Raw genomic sequence first — 16,173 nt, forward strand, 5'->3', positions numbered from 1 at the left:
GTGCTACACTGGATAGCAAGGTCTGCAATATTCATTGGGAACCACCGTATAGCGTGTATCCGCAAACATGTAGACAAAGAATGGTAGATGAAGTCATAGGCCATTGTAACGTGACTGGTCTCTGGAAACATTATGACAAGAACATCGCACGTGCCTGTTCCATGTTCTCACACGTGGTATTTGGAACCCATAGGAACATTTTTTGTTACATGTGTAACACCGACATTAGTTGGTATCACATCTTACAGCTGTGGTATTCCGACAGGAACGGGATCATGATGCTGCCTTTAACGGCTCTGATTGATTTTGACAACACTTTAGAATACACACATCGCAGTTACTCAAAAACTACTGATTCGTGGTCAAACATGAACAATAATGGATCGATGATTACATATTTAAAACAGGTTGGTTTTACTACTTATGCTTGTTTCACAAGACGCAAAACATAGCCAGAATAATAAAATTCGACTATAGTGTCTTAATCAATATGCAAGCGTATATACAATGCAAATCTATCTATTACATTTTAATATCAGATTGTAGGTATGATCTGTATTTTAATACCTGAATATATATTTAAAACGCTTGTATTAGTATTTCTATATTACACTTTGGATAACTATTGCACTGCATCACAAGGTATTTTAATGTCATACATTGAACATTTACTTTATTATATCTAACGATGATATGAATTTGTTCTTTAACTCCCCTCAAGTTTACTGCAAAGGGTAGGTGATATTTTGTTTAACTGGGGTTTTTTTTTTTTTGGTCAGAATCCAAATGTAAATAGTCATGTGCTTATCTATTTCATTCTATTTTAGTGTCATAATATATCGGTCTCGTGTGCAGAAGGAAAACAGCTGGTTAACGACCAATGTCACAGTCTGTTCTCTTCGTCCAACATGTACGGGTACCGAGTGTGTTTCCAGACCAACATCACGATCACGAACCCGCTGACATCTTCCTTGGATTTAAATGAATTAGCAGAGAACCACTTCCCTCGATTAAACTATAGAGTAATACGAGTCGCTAACGTAACGTCATATGTTGTAGAAATACAAAACTGTCTTCACAAAATGATGTACGCTGTGGTGCGCTATATTATATTTGTTTATTCGCTGAACTTTCTGAACCGGGATGAATTTGAACAAGAACTCATGGGAGACGAGCTGATACTGACAAACTCTAGCGTGCACGTTCAATACCAAGGAGGATGTAACAGCAGACCAACGCAGCCACTAACAAGAGGTGACGAGTATCACTGTTCTACGCAGTTTGTCCAATTTGTCTTCCCAAAGGAATTGCCGGTAGAAGCATATGGCATGAACATATATCAGCATGCCCGATACATTCAGTTAAGTAAGCAGATCATCTGTCCAAGGGTTGTTCTGAATTCTTCAAAATACATTATCCATCATCGTGACAGCATGTCTAATGGTGGAGAAAATGAGATCTCTACATTTCCCGTTTTAACTCTTTTAAGCACTCAGACTATTCTAAAAGACGGAGATTTCCAAGATCTCGGTAATGGATCTGTCGCCATCTGCGTTAGTGACTACATGAATGCTACTTCCCAGGCGTCTATTCTGTGTAATAACCAACATGGTGTGACAAGTACATTTCTTGGTATCTTTTCCTTTGTCTGTACCTCGGTGTCATTGCTATTTTTAGCATTAACATTTTTAACATATTGTCTGTTTGTAAGTATGCGAACAATAGGTGGCATGTGCAATATGGGACTTGTATTTACATTATTTTCTGCACAAATTGTGCTTGAATTTGGAATGGAGCAAAACCAAGATGTCGTTGGTTGTCAGGTTATTGGGATTTTTATTCACTTTCTTTGGTTGGCGGCAGTGTTTTGGATGAACGCGTGCACGTTTTTGCTTTTTCTCAAGTTATCATTCCCTCTTAAGAGTAGGAATTTCGGTCACAATGTGACGAAAATATTTTGTCTTTCTGCCTTATATGCCAACGGGACTTCTGCGTTAATTGTTTCGTTAAACACAATTGTAAATATTGCGACCCGGGGTGATATTGGCTATGGGGGAAATATTTGTTACCTTAATACCTATTTTTCTCAAATATATTTCTTCAAGATTCCAATAGGAATCATTGTAATTGTAAATATTGGTTTGTTTATCTTCACGGTGTGTAGAATTCGACGCAATGTTTCAGTAAGCAGTACACGAGAGAGTAAGATCAATCTATTTTCGTGTGTTAAGTTATCCGTCATCACTGGACTGGTGTGGCTCTCCTCATATCTGTATGAGATATTCCACATCACAGCGTTTGCCTACATCTTCACACTGCTTGTTGGTGCACAGGGTGTCCTTTTCTTTGTCGCTGTTGTAGTTAACAGAAACGTGCTGTCGCTTTGGACCAGTTTCTTTGTGCGAATGAAGAACGGTGTTTTTAAGGGGCATAAACATTCAGACAGGACTACCTCATCTAAAAACATAACAAGACTCAGTAACATTTCACATAGCGATAGTTATGAACTTACAATAAGACGTTCGAAATCAAGAGTGTAATTCGTCTCGAAAAGGTCATCGTTAAGACATAAGACGTCGACAGACTAAATTAAGATCTGTTGGGAGATAGCTTTTCCTAATTTTTAATGATTATGAATGTACCGAGGAACTGGATAATGCTTTCTAGCTAAGATTTCACTTATGTGTTATGTGTATTCTGCGACATCAAAATATCAAAATTGTCCCATTAAAATAAATATCATTATCAGGTCACTTGCTATGCCAGAGATAGGACTTGGGATATATGTTTCCGAACCTCTTGTTGGATATGGACACGATAATAGAGTTCTACGTCTACGTCAGCGACATTTAAAAGTATTTTGTAACTGGGGAATGAGAAAAGCTGTGTTCCAATTAATTGTCCCATATAGAACCTCGGCATGTTGTCATTCTGAAGCACTGCACAATACATATGTGACTAAAACTGCTAAACACAACATCCCAATCAGCATAGCTGTACATCTGTATATCTGTATGATATAAATACATAATATCACCCCTCATCCTTAAAGTCAATTACAAACAGATTGGGGATTAAGCTCTAAGTTTCAATTGTAGCTGGTATTTTGATATTAGTTCAAATTAAGCTACAGAAATTTACCGGCCAGATGAAACAAATGTTTATGACAACAAACACTGACACATTTATCACAAATTGCAGGATTTGTAGTGTTAACTGTATTATTAAACGTTGGGTGTACTTCGAACATTGAACCAGTGAAATTGTATTTGGTATGGTATAGGCTACTGCCACCTACATGTAGACCTGAACCGAAACTGATTTATGAAAGTTATAATAGATTCTGTATGCCATAATGACCATTTCAAGATCGGGACCCATTTTGAAGGTCACATGTGATTATCCTGGCGGCCATTTTGAATTTTGCCATATGTCAAGCCTATTTTTCTCTATTGTAGGTACTATATAGCCTTCAATCAAATGATTTAAAGGCATACTGTCACGGATTTAAGGAACTTATTTCTCTAAAATTGGATAATAAATAAAAAGTACATCTAGCTATCGCATCACCGTATCTGAACCATGATGGATTGAAATCCATGTCAACCCTCTCAGCAATTGTAGTTTTTGAATTATGGACCATTGCCATAATTCAATTATTTTTACAAAATATCATTAATAAATGGAGTATGGTGGTTATAAAGATGGTTGAATAAAGTTCATTTAGGTATACATCAAATTAGTTTTGTTTAGGTAATACTTTGTTAGACCATTAAATAGGTTAGTGGTCTGTGATAATATGCCTTTAATACAGTTTTAAGTTAGTTTGTCGTGTGACACGTATATTTAATATGTACCGTCCGCCAAGGAGGCTCAATCCTACGAGACAAACACCCCATCGAGCGCTCCACCGACGGAGCTAAAAGTTAAAGTTTGCTTTATTTAACGACACCACTAGAGCACATTGATTAATTAATCATCGGCTATTGGATGTCAAACATTTGGTAAGTGTGACATGTAGTTTTAAAGAGGAAACTCGTTACATTTTGTCCCATTAGTTGCAAGGAATCTTGTATGCGCACTTTCCCACAGACAGAAAAGCATATACCACGGCCATTGATCAGTCGTGATGGACTGGTTGGAACGAGAAAACCCCAATCAGTTGAATGGATCCAACGACGTGCTACCGCCGTAGGCGAGCACTCAACCGACTGAGCTAGATCCCTAGCCCAGGGCCCGTGCTTATAAAACGTTTAGATTCCAGAATGACGTCACACGCATGCAATTTGTATGGTGTAAGATATTAGTGTCTTAGTCTCTATGAAGAGTCTCGAGTCTAGACTCTAAAAGTGTTATAAGCACCAGGTCTGATTCTAGTTGAAGCATGATTTTAGGATCGTACCTAACCGGGATACAATGAAAAACCAAATGGTGCAGAGTAGTAATTATAGGGGTTTTATCAAGTAGACAAAAGGGGCAGTTGTAAACTAAAAAGACACGTTTTTACTTATTTTTCGGGGTGGGGTGCAAATGCCTTCTCGTCCTACGCTAGTTACGGTTATGAATTTCACTTCACATGAAGCTATAAAGGAATGTCACAGAGAAAAACATATCTATCAGTTAAGTAACGGTGAATAAAATATACAAGCGGTAAAATCTGCAAACACACGATACAAAAATACGATAAGAAAACATAGCAACGCATATACATGTATTAGAAAATGATAGAAAACGGTACTGCAAATGTAAATAAAAATTATCCTAAAAAATCTTTAAAATAGTAAATTCAAAAGAAACAATGTCTAGTATTAAAGGTATTTTTACGTATTAAAAAAACAAAACAATATTGTTATAAAGATGAGGCAGGTGATGATGATGATGAAGAAGATGATGAAGATGATGATGATGATGATGATGTCGATGTTGACGACCTAGCTACGGCTGTGGACTCAAATGACTTTTCATTTCATTTTCATTTCAACTTATGTTCGTGTTTATATCTAATTAAGGTTCAGGCATGGGATTTTTAATCCAGATACCGACTCCAAACCCTGAGTGAGTGCTCCGCAAGGCTCAATGGGTAGGTGTAAACCACTTGCACCGACCAGTAATCCATACTATCCTGCCTGTGGGAAGCGCAAACAAAAGATCCCTTGCTGCCTGTCGTAAAAGAGTTGCCTATGAGGCGACAGCGGGTTTCCTCTAAAAACAGTGTCAGAATGACCATATGTTTGACGTGCAATAGCCGATGATAAGATACAAACTCAATGTGCTCTAGTGGCTTCGTTAAATAAAACAAACTTTTGTATATATCTATATAACATGCATGTATATATAAAGTCGTTTTGACCATCTGCATATATGTTCCTCTGATGTTAACGAATGGTGCCCACAAGCGTAAGTAAAGTTCTGAAGGGATGACAGTCCTGACATAATTGGTGCAGATTATTCAAACGGTATTGATGAAATTATTTCCATTTTTGTAATATTCCTTTATCATTTTTATATAAATTTAATTTTGAGGTCGTTTCAGTGAATTTTTTTTTTTGTAATATGATCATATATGTGTTTGTAACTTGGAAGATGAATAAAATTCCATATAAATTGTGGTTTGTGGTTTTTTTAAACTATATTACAGAAATTAACTAATTTTATAGGTTTTATTTATTTCAAAATTTATAAAATGTAATTTCCCATCGCCTCAGTTTAATAACGTTTGTGTTGCCAATGTATATACGGTCAAGATAACTTTTTCTTACATACGGGTTTCCATATTTGCTTTTGATTGTTTTATTTTTAAAAAATTATTTTGTTTTATTTTGCAATCATATCCGTAACGTGAGGTCAATTTCGATGTACAATCTGACAACTTTCGCAAAAATTTTGATGAATGATTGAATGACGAGAATCCGGATTGATGACATGTAACTCGAACTAATACCACTTTTAAAGAGTATATTTAGTCATATAATATCCATCATTGATGCATTTGCTTTAATTTGATACCCAATGTATTTTTCGAGCTGTGGTGTTGTTAAACATCCATTCATTAAATATTTGTTTGAGGTGCAAAGTGTTGTTCTTCACCAGACAGGTAATAGATTGAAATAATTCATATAATATAACTATAATAGTCAATATACGTGAATGTTAACATATGCTTTGATTAACGACACCACTAGAATATTTGGTTAATTATTCGTCTCTTGGATGTCATTTTCAAAGTTAGTTTATGCAAATACATGTAAATGTTGTTTGTTTTTTTGCTTTTTTTTTGCTTGTTTGTTTTGTTGTTTTGTTTTGTTTTGTTTTCTTTGTTTTGTTTTGTTTTATTAAATAAACACTGAACGATACTCTAGTTTACCCATTTTGATCAACATTTGTTTTTCGCTAATGAGTTTTGGCAATGCAAATAGAGAATAATACATCGTGGCCATTAGATATCACTTATCTTACGAATTGTTTTATAACGTTTTTAAACGAGTTGGAAGATAAATGTTTAAACAACGCGTCGTAAGGTAAATGGTATCTAATGTATACGAATGTAGTGTTCCAGTTCTTACATTTTCCGAAAAACTAGGTTTTAAACACATTTAAATGTCTTTTTCTACTACAAATTATTTATAGCCTTTGAGCCTGTAGCTAACTTACACGTCTAATCAATTTCAGGTTAACTTATATTTCACCGAAACAGTTATTCGTGTGTATTTAAATTGTTATTACTCGTATATTTATTATTGTTATGTCTTGTCATAAATAATTAATGGTGTTTTTACCCACGGGTGAGTACAAAACAAATTTAATACTAATATTGAAAAAGACATTTCTACATACACTCCTCGTCCCCAGGGCATGATTATGCGCGGGGTTTAATTTACTACTGACCGTTAAATATGCACGCATAGGAGAGTTGTCATTAACTGCAGTCATCATAATTTGACATTAATCAGTTTGACTCCAGTTGTTAAGAGAATCCCATGAGGTGAGTACAGCATGGTTAATATGATCAATATGGCATGATTTAGCGCTGTGGTAAGGCACTTTATTGATGTTAGGAAGTGGTGTTAGTGCTAATAGTGTCGGGTACCTCCTCTAACATAGGGAATGAATGAATGAATGAATGAATGTTTAACGACACCCCAGCACGAAAAATACATTTGCTATTGGGTGTCAAACTATGGTAATGCAAACTAATAAGGTGATGATCAACATCAATATAACAATTCAAGATTTAAATAAAAACAGTGTAAAGACTGTGCAAAAATACAAATATCACAGATAGATACTGACGTTTACTCAAAATTTCAATTTCTGCTGTATTGGCCATTCTCAAAGAGAATGTTACACCCCTGCACCACGGTGAGGTTACAGCACGCGCAGGGGCGAACATAGGGAAATAAGCATGCTTGACAAACTGATAAAGCAGAAAGGGATCTATTATATGCACTTTTCGATATAATAGAGAGAACAATACATATCACTGTTTTTGATGTGCCAGTCGGTGTGTGTGGGGGGGGGGGGGGGGGGGGGGGGCACTGGTTAGGACGGGACAAACACGAATGTATCGAGGGAGAAGAAAGTTAAAGAAATATGTGTATTTTGTATTCAGTAAGTAAACAAAAATTGTTGCAAGAAATATACTGATAAAAAAAAAAGAAGTTATACAACAATGTTTTAACTCTTAAAAAAAAACTATTTCAGTTGATGATTGTTTTTCGCCAATACTTAGGATAGAGAAGCATGAGAAAGCCCCAAAACCTGACCTGATGTTAATACTACGTATCCAAAAGAGGTTGCGGTAGGAACAATGTTTATCCAGCTTAACAGAACAAGAACATTTTACAGACTTTATAAAATAATGAACTGTATGTAGTTGCATGTTACAACGGCCCACTTCCCGGGGGATATAGAGACAGTAGAAAATAGGCCGGCAGAGGGAGAACAAAACCGAGATGAACAATCAAAAGAGCGTTTGCTCTCTTAATGTGTGTGGTCTTAAATCAAAACTTTAAAGAGCCATAGGTATAATAGGCTTTCATGACACTAATCTTTGATTCGGTTACATACTCAACAATGTACTCGCCGTATCTTATTATTATTATATTTTTTATTAGTTATTGTTTACGAAAATGGAATTGTACTGGAAGTGGAAGTGATCTTTTACTCAAGATTCCTCCTGAAAACACTAATATTTTATCAACTTTTTGAAGCTGATATTCTGCAATTAAGCAAAATGTGGATGAAATTACTATGTGGAGATATTAACGCACGGACTAGAATACTGCCAGCCTTCGTAAACGTCGATGCAGACACACTGCGTGTTATTCAGTTTGATGAAATTGTACAAAAGTATATGCCAGATGTTGAAATATTAAAAAGTTCAGATATAAATTTGGAAAGAACGTTCAGGATGTAAAGACCCACTAATTATGGCTTTACTCGTTTATGAAGTGACATCTGGTTTAGGGCGTGAGATGTAAAGATAGTAGTACAGTCGATTACACTATAGTACATCTAAATGTGAAAATTTTGAGGTGAAGGATTTTAACAGTTTATATTCCGATGTCATTCTTCAAATATATGTGTAGTAATACTCGAGGCGAAAAACAGACAATTCGACACCAGCAGCGCGGAAGTAATTCATCCCAAAAAGTGGAGAAAAGAGTTAAAGGAAGAATTTGTGGTTAATAAATGTTGAACTTGATGATATACAAAATACTCGAACTTGTAACCAACACAGTATTGATAGTATCGTTTAAAGTATTAATTTTATATTTCTGAACAGTGCGAAACGGTAAGATGGTGAGTATATGCAGGTTGAGTTATGTATTTTAAAAATAAGAAATTAAATTTATTTAAAAAAAAAAAAACCTAGGTGCAATTTTAAAAGCACTATTTAAAACTAAATATTTAAAATGTATTTTAAAAATCCCAAGAATTCTCTAAAGATCATTTGTGATTTAAAACGCTTTACTGTTGATTTCCTTTGGGATCATTTAAGTTACCCGGGGCATTCCGTTGTGAATGTCTATTATTATTATTATTATTAATTGTATAGCTGTGTCCTTGTCATTCCCGTCAATTCACAAAGCAGCATGTCAACCGTTTAGAAGCACCTCTGATATATCTTGTTTACAACACATTTACCTTGAAATATTAATACATTAGAGTATACAATCTACTGATTACCCAGTAAGTATGGTTCCAATCACACTTAAAGTTGCCAATATTGCTATATTAGTTGGAAATGATTAACGTTCCACACATCAGCGAACAACACACCACACAGTTTACTTCTGCTGCACAGTTCATCATGATGAACCATGTTTCAAACGTCAACGCTGATATTCCTATTACCATTGCTCATTGTGCCGTTTTATTAGCACTGTTTGCATCATATGAAACATTTGCTGCTGAAGATGCTGCTAAGCATATAGATGATATAAAAACCAATTCACGCCTTGTGGCATCGGCCAATGACAGTGCCATGAACAGAGACCTTCAGAACTATATAAATTCTACAAGTTCTTACACTTCCACCATGACCTTGCCTCAAATATCCCTTCCTGGAAAAGATCCAGTTCCTGGAAAAGATCCACTTCCTGGAAATGATAACATGGATTTTGTTTTAAGACATATGCAACAACCTCTGCCGCGTAGCCTCTGGGATGACGTCAAGGACCTCTTCAACGACTTCGAAAGTGACGTAGTAGCAATAGATTTTCTATACTGTGGACCTACTTGCAGATTCAAAACTGGACTGAAGCGCTCTAGAAAAAAAGGACAATGTGATGACTGCAGCTGTAGTGAGAACTGCCAGCAAAGTGGAGACTGCTGTCCCGATCTTGTTCTTCTGTACAACCAAACCCATCAGAGAGAAAAGTATCCGGGATGCATAGGAGATGAGATACCTTTGACTAAAGACACCAAATCCTACCTGATAATAAATTGGTGTCCTAAGTATTATAACGTGACACATTTAAAAATGGCTTGTGAAGAACCACCATACACAGACTGGTCAAGTGTTGTTCCACACTTTAACATAGACTCGGGCACGTCGTTCAGGAACAGCTACTGTGCCCAGTGTCATGGACAGAACAACACCCGCAGCTGGTCTACGTCAATCTCTTGTTCCTCTTTCGACAACGCACTGCATGAGGCGGATTCACTATTGGTGCTATTCAATGCTACAGTGAAAAGCAAAGTATGTAGCATTCATTTTGCTCCACCGTCTTTGGACACGCAGACTTGCAAAGCAAGGCAGGGTGCTGTTATAGATAGTTGTAATGTCACTGGCAAATGGCGATTTTATGACAAGAACATCGCAAAAGCTTGTTCTATGTTCTCACACGTTGTGAATGGAACATACAGGAATGTGTTCTGTTACTTGTGTAATACAGATCTAGATTGGCATTCAATCTTAAGGCAGACAGTTTCAGATAAAAGCAAGCAAGTGATGACAGCGACTCTGACAGCTCTGATTGATTTTAGCAACACTTTGGAATCCCAGCATCGCGGGTATTCACAGGATGAGATTACGCCAAATCTAAACAGTAGTAAATGGTTGGTTGCATATTTGAAACAGGTTAGTTCTATAATTGTAATGAAATGAATATTATGAATAATAATGTCATAAACTGTATGAATGTTGTGCATTAATTAATTAATAAGTGACTTCGTGTGCAGTCAGTCCTTTATAGAGCATGTGTAATTTATTAAATAAAATAGGTCAGTGCAAGAAATACTTTCGCTGTCCAAAATGTATATTTGATACATTAATTATTATTGATTTATTCTTGATATGTCATTTTGTGTGTGTGTATGTGTGTGTGTGTGTGTGTGTGTGTGTGTGTGTGTGTGTGTGTGTGTGTGTGTGTGTGTGTGTGTGTGTGTGATTTTAAAGTGTTTTTGTTAGCAAATATATAAAAAATATATATAAATTGTGTATTGCAAATTATATCGTTTAAACAATTAATACAATTTGTTTTATTAATTCAAACTTTTCCATGCACATATATAGATGCACCTACGAGTGGCGCATAATAAGGCTATGTTATGCAACACATTTTAATTTGAACTTATCATAATTCTTGTTTCTATCAGTTCAGATATCGATATCGGACTGAGCAGACAATTCCATCAAGATCTATATTAGTATTTAGAATATAAATAAAAATCAGTTCGGGATATTAACATTGGAACGTAAAAACCGCAATATATAGTGGTTCAAATTTAATTTCAGTATTTTAAAATGTATTAAATAGCATGTTAGTATCGGAATCTCGATAATGATATTTGTTATATTTAACTGCATTGTCAGTGCTTTGTTAATGCTATTGTCTTATTGCATTTCAGTGTTCAAATCTGTCAGTCACATGTGCAGAAGGCAAACATCTGGATAAGGACCAATGTCGCAGTGTGTTCTCCTCGTCCAACATGTACGGGTACCGTGTGTGTTTCCAGATCAACATCTCGATCACCAACCAGCTGACATCAACCAGAGATCTACATATGTTGTTTTTTAACCACTACCCTGGAATAAACCGTAGAGTCATACAGCTGACTAACATAACGTCATATGTTCTGCAAATGCAAAACTGCCCTGACAAAACTATGTACGTGGTGGTGCGCTACATGATGTCATTTTTTTCAATGAGTTACCTAAAAAGAGATCAATTTGAAAGAGAACTTATGGGTGACACGATCATAAAGACAAACTCTAGCGTTTATATTAGGTACCAAGAAGGGTGTAATACAGAATCAGTGTCAGCATTAAAGAAAGGCGATGAGCATCACTGTTCTATGCAGTTTCACACGTTTGTCCTCAATGAACGATATCCAACAGGCGATTATGACGTGAAAATACAAAAAGGTGCGAAATACCTTCAGCTGAATAAGCAGCTTGGTTGTCCAAGAGTCATCCTGAATGCTTCACATTATAGTATCAATTACCATAACAGCACGTCTAATACTAATACGAACAAAGTCTTCACATTTCCAGTTTTAGTTCTTCTGAAAACCCGGGCCATACTGAAAGATGAAGATTTCCAGGAGCTGGATAATAGAACTGTTATCGTCTGCCTCGATGACTATATGAACGCTACTTTACAAATGACTGTTCCATGTATCAACGAACGTCTCGTGACGCAGACAACAATTCTTGGTGTTTTGTCCTTTGTTTGTACCTCAGTGTCGTTATTATTTTTAGCCATAACGTTTTTGACATATTGCCTTTTTCCTAGTATGCGAACAATAGGGGGAGTCTGTAACATGGCACTGGTAGCTACAATGTTTGCAGCACAATCATTTTATGAATTTGGAGTGGAGCAAAACGAAGATGTCATTGGTTGTCAAATAATTGGGATGCTCATTCATTTCCTTTGGCTGGCAGCTGTGTTTTGGATGAACGCGTGTACGTTTTTGCTTTTTCTCAAATTATCATTCCCACTTAAATGTAGAAATTTTGGTCACAATCTTATACAAATATTTTCCTTTTCTGCCCTGTATGTCAATGGGTCCTCTGCTGTAATTGTGTGCTTAAATATAATTTTAAACATTGCTTTCCTGGGTGTTACTGGATACGGGGGTAATATCTGTTACCTTAATACAATGTTTTCTACGATATATTTATTTAAGGTCCCAATGGGAATACTGATCATCATAAATATTTGTCTGTTTACCTTTACAATTTGTAGAATACGTCACCATGATTCGGTAACCAGTACACGGGAGAGTAAGATCAATTTATTTTCGTGTATTAAGTTATCCGTCATCACTGGACTGGTGTGGCTGTCATCATATCTGTATGAAATATTCCACATCACAGCGTTTGCCTACATCTTTACAATCCTTGTCGGTTCACAAGGCATCTTTTTCTTTTTCGCTATTGTAATGAATAGGAAATGTACTGTCGCTCTGGAGAAGCTGCCTTTTACGAAAACCAAAAAACGCCATTAAAAAACAAAAAGATCAAAACAATACTTCGTCGTCAAAAGACCAAACGAGTTTGAGTATGATATCACTAAATGATACTAATGAATTTGGAGTACGTCCAAAGTTACAACTTGAGTCTTTGTAGCATAAGGATAAACACTTTTATACGGATCTCGGTACTTGTTAATTTAAGATGATATGGTTTCTGTTAAAGTTTTAAATACCACCTTTACAAATGTTTAAGTAAATAAAACTATTATGACAGTTGCATCGTTTTAAGGATTGACTGTTATTTCTTTTACGTTCATCGAGGTATGAACAAAACAAATCATGCGCAAACTGTCTGAATCGGCGAAGCCGTTCTCACATAAGTTTGCACATGATTGTATTTTAAATCATACCCAGATGAACGTAACAGAAATAACAGACAATACTTATAATTCAATTTGAATCATACAGGCTAATAATAGCATTAAAACGTCATACTTTAGTTTGAATTATGTTTTATCCATAAACGCACAATAAGACAACTTGCCCATATGAAATGACGTCATCAGATATGAAGTAACCTGACGACGTAAATTTTATGTTCATACAAAATGAACAAACTTCCGTTGCTACGTCTGGACTAATGCGATGACGTTACGTTGTAATGGATGTAACAGAAATTTAATTATTTAGATATATCCACTACTCCAAAGGATTTGATTGGCACAAGGACAGCACTGGCCACATCCATTGTAATGATAAAACAATATACCTAATTTATCAGACCACTACAACACCTGAACAGCATATTTAGAATGCGCTAGCCTCTAAAGCGAAATTCAGAACTTCAGCAGTTTTGTATACCTAAAACTTGAGCCCGTATTTTCATATACGTATGTAATATAATTTCAAGTGTCACCTTTGTGACTCGTATGGATCCAATTAAAACACATTGTCACATGAAGATCCTCGTGTTTTGGTGTTGGTTTTTCTGTAACTCTTCTTTTATCTCGTTTGTTTTAATAGTTTTGTTTTATTTTTTCGTTTTTTTTCATTGCTAGATTCCCAAGACTTTGTGGCGGGAACGTATTAGGGTTATTTCTAGAATTGTTTTCCTGCCGTCTGATTTGATATTTTCTGGAAAAAGTTATTGGCCGATTAAGCTGGATTTTTTGGTAGGTAGTTACGTGCATCCGGTGGTGTGTGTTTGGAGGATGGGGTGGGGGGGGGGGGGGGGGGGGGATTGTGTAAAACAAAATGTGTGTATGCTGTGTATATTGGCCTCTATCGCGGAATATGTATAATTAATTATTGTCCGTTATTTCTTTTACGTTCATCGGGGTATGAAATAACAGACAATACTTATAATTAAATTTGAATAATACTTGCTAATAAAAACAATAAAAGTTATTACTTTATTTTGAATTATTTTTGGTCCATAAACAAAACGCTCAATAAAACAACTTGCCCATATGAAATAACGTCATCAGATATGAGGTTCCCTGTCGACATAATTTTTACGTTCATCGATAAATAAACAAACTTCCGGATGACGTTATATTGTAATTAATACAACAGCCATTTAATTATTTTTGATATTGTACGTCAGTTTTTATGAAAATTAAGGTTACAGCTGTTTTAGATTTAATTTCAACTGCCCATCTAAATAAAAGTGTCAACATACTCAATTAAACCACTGCCTGCTTACGAGATAATCGGAATTTCTAATGTTAACAATTTCAGGGATTTTGTTTTTAAAAATCTGAAAGTCAATTTCAATTCAAGAAGTTTTAAAATGACAAAATACACACTTTGGCACTTTTCATTTTTAAAGGTTACAGAAATACATTTGTATGTTAGGATATATATATATATATATATATATATATATATATATATATATATATATATATATATATATATATATATATATATATATTCATTTATCCAATAACTTACCCATGATATCCATGTGATAATTTATTGTATTCACCCGGTTAATAATGGTATGCAAAATGGTATTTAATTGTATATGCAAATTTGCAATATCTCTAGTTGCTGTCAATGGGTCATTTATTTACAATGCTATTTTAGACGTGCTATAGGATAAACAGTATTCGCTACTCATGTTGTTTAATACATATAATATCAATCTCGTCTAGTTACTTGGCATATGTCTCGGCAGAGCCTCGACAAATACCGATTAGCATAGACCATAGACTCGGTTGATATTTTCCATATTAAAAACACTCGTAACGAATCCTCTGTCTGTCGTATATTAGCCAACATATCCAGTGTAATGAAAGTATGTGATTTTTTTCAGATCGCATACTTTCAGAATGTGATAACTTTGCAAATTAGATGTAAATTAATCGAGGTCATGGCACTACGTTTATTGACATTTAAGCAAATGTACTACGGTGAAACTCGATAATTGACGTATGTATTCATAGTCATCATTCAAAAACATTTCAATAGCAACATTACGCTGAAAGCTGTCTAGCGTTCAGAAAATAATTTTTAGAAATGTTAAGCACTAGTTTATTTTTATGTAAGCCTATCAAAATGAGATCATTCAAGTTTAATGTCATATCCATTCAAAAAGACACCACTTCACATATTCTTACGTCATTTGAATATCTAGTAATGGCGGACTGGAATTAAAGTTGCGTGTACAGTTTACAAAAGCTCGTTTGGCTGGTATTTGATAGTTAGTGTGTGTGTGTGCGTGTGTGTGTGTACGCGCGCGCGCGTGCGTGAGTGGAATCCGTTATAACTATATTTACCCTAATAATAATAATAATAATATTATTATTATTATTATTATTATTATTATTATTATTATTATTATTACTATTATTATTATTATGCATTCATACATATACACATAGATATGTCGATATAGACAGACAGACAGACACATTTATTCGTACTTTAAGGTCATGTGACCATAGTACACAACAAATACATTTTACATATACTGTTTAAAAATAAAAAGACATAATCATATTGCATTGCACAATTCAAATATATGATACAAATATTTGGAGACATAACATTTTTGTTTTACATATCTATACACATGATATATGATATGCGTGAATATTTCGGGGATTATACATAATCCCTAAGCTAATCAGACATTACACATATTATCTAAAAATTATATAATCCCTGGTAATACGTATCCCCTGTTATCCCGGTCTAAAACCACACAATATGCTGGACAGGTTTAGTCTGTATACTATTGAC

General features: G+C 35.0%; 2 protein-coding genes across 2 annotated transcripts; both read left to right on the forward strand.

The window, feature by feature from the left end:
- Nucleotides 1–849: 849 nt before the first annotated feature.
- On the forward strand, nt 850–2,540 carry LOC121367220 (adhesion G protein-coupled receptor E2-like). Its single transcript, XM_041491330.1, has one exon. It carries the CDS (start codon nt 909–911, stop codon nt 2,538–2,540), a length of 1,632 nt encoding a protein of 543 aa, XP_041347264.1. The 5' UTR covers nt 850–908.
- Nucleotides 2,541–9,247: 6,707 nt separating this feature from the next.
- LOC121367221 lies at nt 9,248–13,272 on the forward strand. The gene is made up of 2 exons (XM_041491331.1): nt 9,248–10,585; nt 11,356–13,272. The coding sequence occupies exons 1-2, from the start codon at nt 9,248–9,250 to the stop codon at nt 12,955–12,957; spliced, it is 2,940 nt and encodes a 979-aa protein (XP_041347265.1). The 3' UTR covers nt 12,958–13,272.
- The last annotated feature ends 2,901 nt before the right edge of the window (nt 13,273–16,173 follow it).

This window comes from Gigantopelta aegis, unplaced genomic scaffold, assembly GCF_016097555.1.
Source record: "Gigantopelta aegis isolate Gae_Host unplaced genomic scaffold, Gae_host_genome scaffold1924, whole genome shotgun sequence".
NCBI lineage: Eukaryota > Metazoa > Mollusca > Gastropoda > Neomphalida > Peltospiridae > Gigantopelta > Gigantopelta aegis.